General features: G+C 46.1%; 1 protein-coding gene across 2 annotated transcripts in view; it reads right to left on the bottom strand.

The window, feature by feature from the left end:
• Positions 1 to 2,500, bottom strand: part of rbms3 (RNA binding motif, single stranded interacting protein) — a 92,977-nt gene that overhangs the window by 28,222 nt on the left and 62,255 nt on the right. For both annotated transcript variants that reach the window (XM_035530472.1, XM_035530473.1), the window contains exon 5: positions 1 to 77. This exon is cut by the window's left edge and continues 81 nt beyond it. In XM_035530472.1, coding sequence (XP_035386365.1) covers positions 1 to 77 — 77 coding nt within the window. The remainder of the gene's footprint in view (positions 78 to 2,500) is intronic.

Below are 2,500 nucleotides of genomic sequence, written 5' to 3'. Positions count from 1 at the left end.
ATGTTCTCCAGCTCCTGCTCATCCATGGACACAGGCAGGTTGGAGATGTATAGGTTAGTTGGGTCCTGCTCCTGTTGCTGTGGAGGAGTACACACACACACACACACACACACACACACACACACACACACACACATACACATACATACACAAGTGCAGACTTAAATCAGACAATTAATATAGGAGGCTCTATTTGTGAAGCCCGTTGCAACACATCATATCTGTTGCTCATGACAAAAGCATTCGCATTTATCCGGACAGAGTTCGATAATTTACTAGAATCACCAAGCACGTCGTAGAAATCATCATTTGAGTAAAAAGCGACTTTGAGAAACAGCATGATTCATCAGTGCGTGCACTGGCTCTGTTCAGCTTCACACAGAGAGCCGTTCCTTCACAGCCATGTGCTCCCCGTGCCTATGGCTGGATTTGTGTGCCACTCTCTATTTCTCTTCTCCCTCTTCTGTCTAGCTGGGCCCGGGCCCGCTATTTGGAGGGGGAGGCAGAGCACCTTAGAGCGGCGTGCTATTGACAGTGAAGGCTGTGAAGTCCAAGACCAGGCCGTGTGAGCAGCTGGCATTAGGTTGGTTAATGGGGGCCAAGGAGTAGAAGGGGGGTCTGTGTGTCTGTGTGTGTGTGTGTGAGTGTGTGTGTGTGTGTGCGTGTGTGTGTGTGCGTGTGTGTGTGTGCGTGTAAAGGACAAAGTGGGGGGATAGGGAATTAAATAAAATCACCAGCTTAAGTGTATTTGGATGAAAAGGAAGCATTCTGTCAGTCTTTGCAAACACAAGCAACAAACTACAGCATACACAACAGGGCAAAATTCTGAATCCTGAACTGGACGGTAAGAAGACTAGAGAGGGAGGAGTGCACCATGAGATATAACTTGGACGGGGACGGAAGCCAGCAAGAATGAGGCAAATGTAGAGTTTGAGGGCAGGCTGAGCCCAGTGGGGTGGGGGGGAACGAGAACGGCATGTGGCGCGGACATCGGCAAAGGTTTGAACGCGGCCCAGCCCTGCAGGAACAATCGCTCCTTTGGTACATGAGCAGTATTAAAAGAGAAGGCGCCGGTCTTTTTGTGTCATGTAAAAATGACCCAGCGCTTCTCACCGGCCACCTGCTCCTCCAGCTCCACCCCATAACTCCCCTGCAGTCATACACCGCACCTCTCTGCTAGCCATGTTTCATCCGGTGCCTTACAAAAAAAGGAATCTAATATATTTGTCACTCTGCTCCAGTCTGACGCTGGGAAAAGACTGAAACTTTCAGAGGCTTGTGCCATTTATGCAGAGGGGAAACACGTTTTGAATGTCAATAGAAGGAGGGGCAAAGAATTCCTAAGGAACTGACACTGCCAGAAGAATGAATGATTTATGACTTTGAAATGAAAACACCGCCTCTTCCCCAAAGCCCCCAGAACAAGGTTTGAAGGGAAAAAAAATGTTGGACGTATGCCTGGGTCTGAAAAACCCTTCTGATCAGAGAGTCTTATGTAGCTCCCAAATGTTTCAGCATGGTTATCCTGTGGTTTATAGTGATCTTATGTTCTTATTCTGAGACTGTAAGTGAACAAATGTAGTAAGTTAAGGAAGGTCATAGCCTGGAGACGGGCCAAGCTGCTCTCGGACCGTTGGCTATTATGGGCTTCAGGCTGGAGTAGACTAATGTGCTTCAATCTCAGAATGAAAGAGAATGTGATTGTTCTTAACTGAGATGCTGCTTTTGGCAAGAATAACCTTAGTTTACTCTGAACAGAAATCAAACGCTGTCACGCTTGTCTGTCCCTGCATGCAATGCTGGGAGTGCAGATCTGAAATTTGTTTTGTGACATATCATATATGTTTGTGTGTGTTTCTGTCTGTTTGTGTACACCAATGCAGTTATATAGCAAGCCATGAGTGCAGACAGGCGCACGCAAACACATACACGTTCACTCATTTACACACAAACGTGCACGCTCACACACACCCATACACCCGCACATGCACATGCACAGGTACACACACAATGTGCATGCACACACGTTCACCTACACAAGCACGCGTCCACACACAAAATTACTGGAAGTGGATATTGAAGATTCTGATATGAATATGAAACAAAATCCAACATGCTCATATTGTCATAAGGTCAACATTTATAAATATCAGAGTAATAATACACAGCTGTTGAAGAGGATAACATTTTCATAGATGTTACCCTTTAAAATTTATACAGCAAACATAGCGAAAGCATGTTTGGCAAACAGCAGAAAAGAATCCTGAGCTCACCACCGTCACACCCTGACAGCAGTTTGTAGGCCAAGGGTGTGGTCTAGTCAAATACTTCGGCCTACTCTGTCCTTGTATCTGCCACCAGTCCTCTGTGTTTAAGGAGATTTAGGTGAGCGTTGGTGAATGTCATAAAGGCCATCACATTAACTAGCCCTCTGTCTACCAAGGCCAGCCTGTCCCATCTCATTTTAAACTTTATTAAGCACTCGCTCTCTACTCTATTG

This window comes from Electrophorus electricus, chromosome 10, assembly GCF_013358815.1.
Source record: "Electrophorus electricus isolate fEleEle1 chromosome 10, fEleEle1.pri, whole genome shotgun sequence".
In the NCBI taxonomy this organism is placed as follows: Eukaryota; Metazoa; Chordata; class Actinopteri; order Gymnotiformes; family Gymnotidae; genus Electrophorus; species Electrophorus electricus.
The sequence above is the reverse complement of the archived record's forward strand: the minus strand, read 5'-3'. Positions and strand labels throughout refer to the sequence as shown.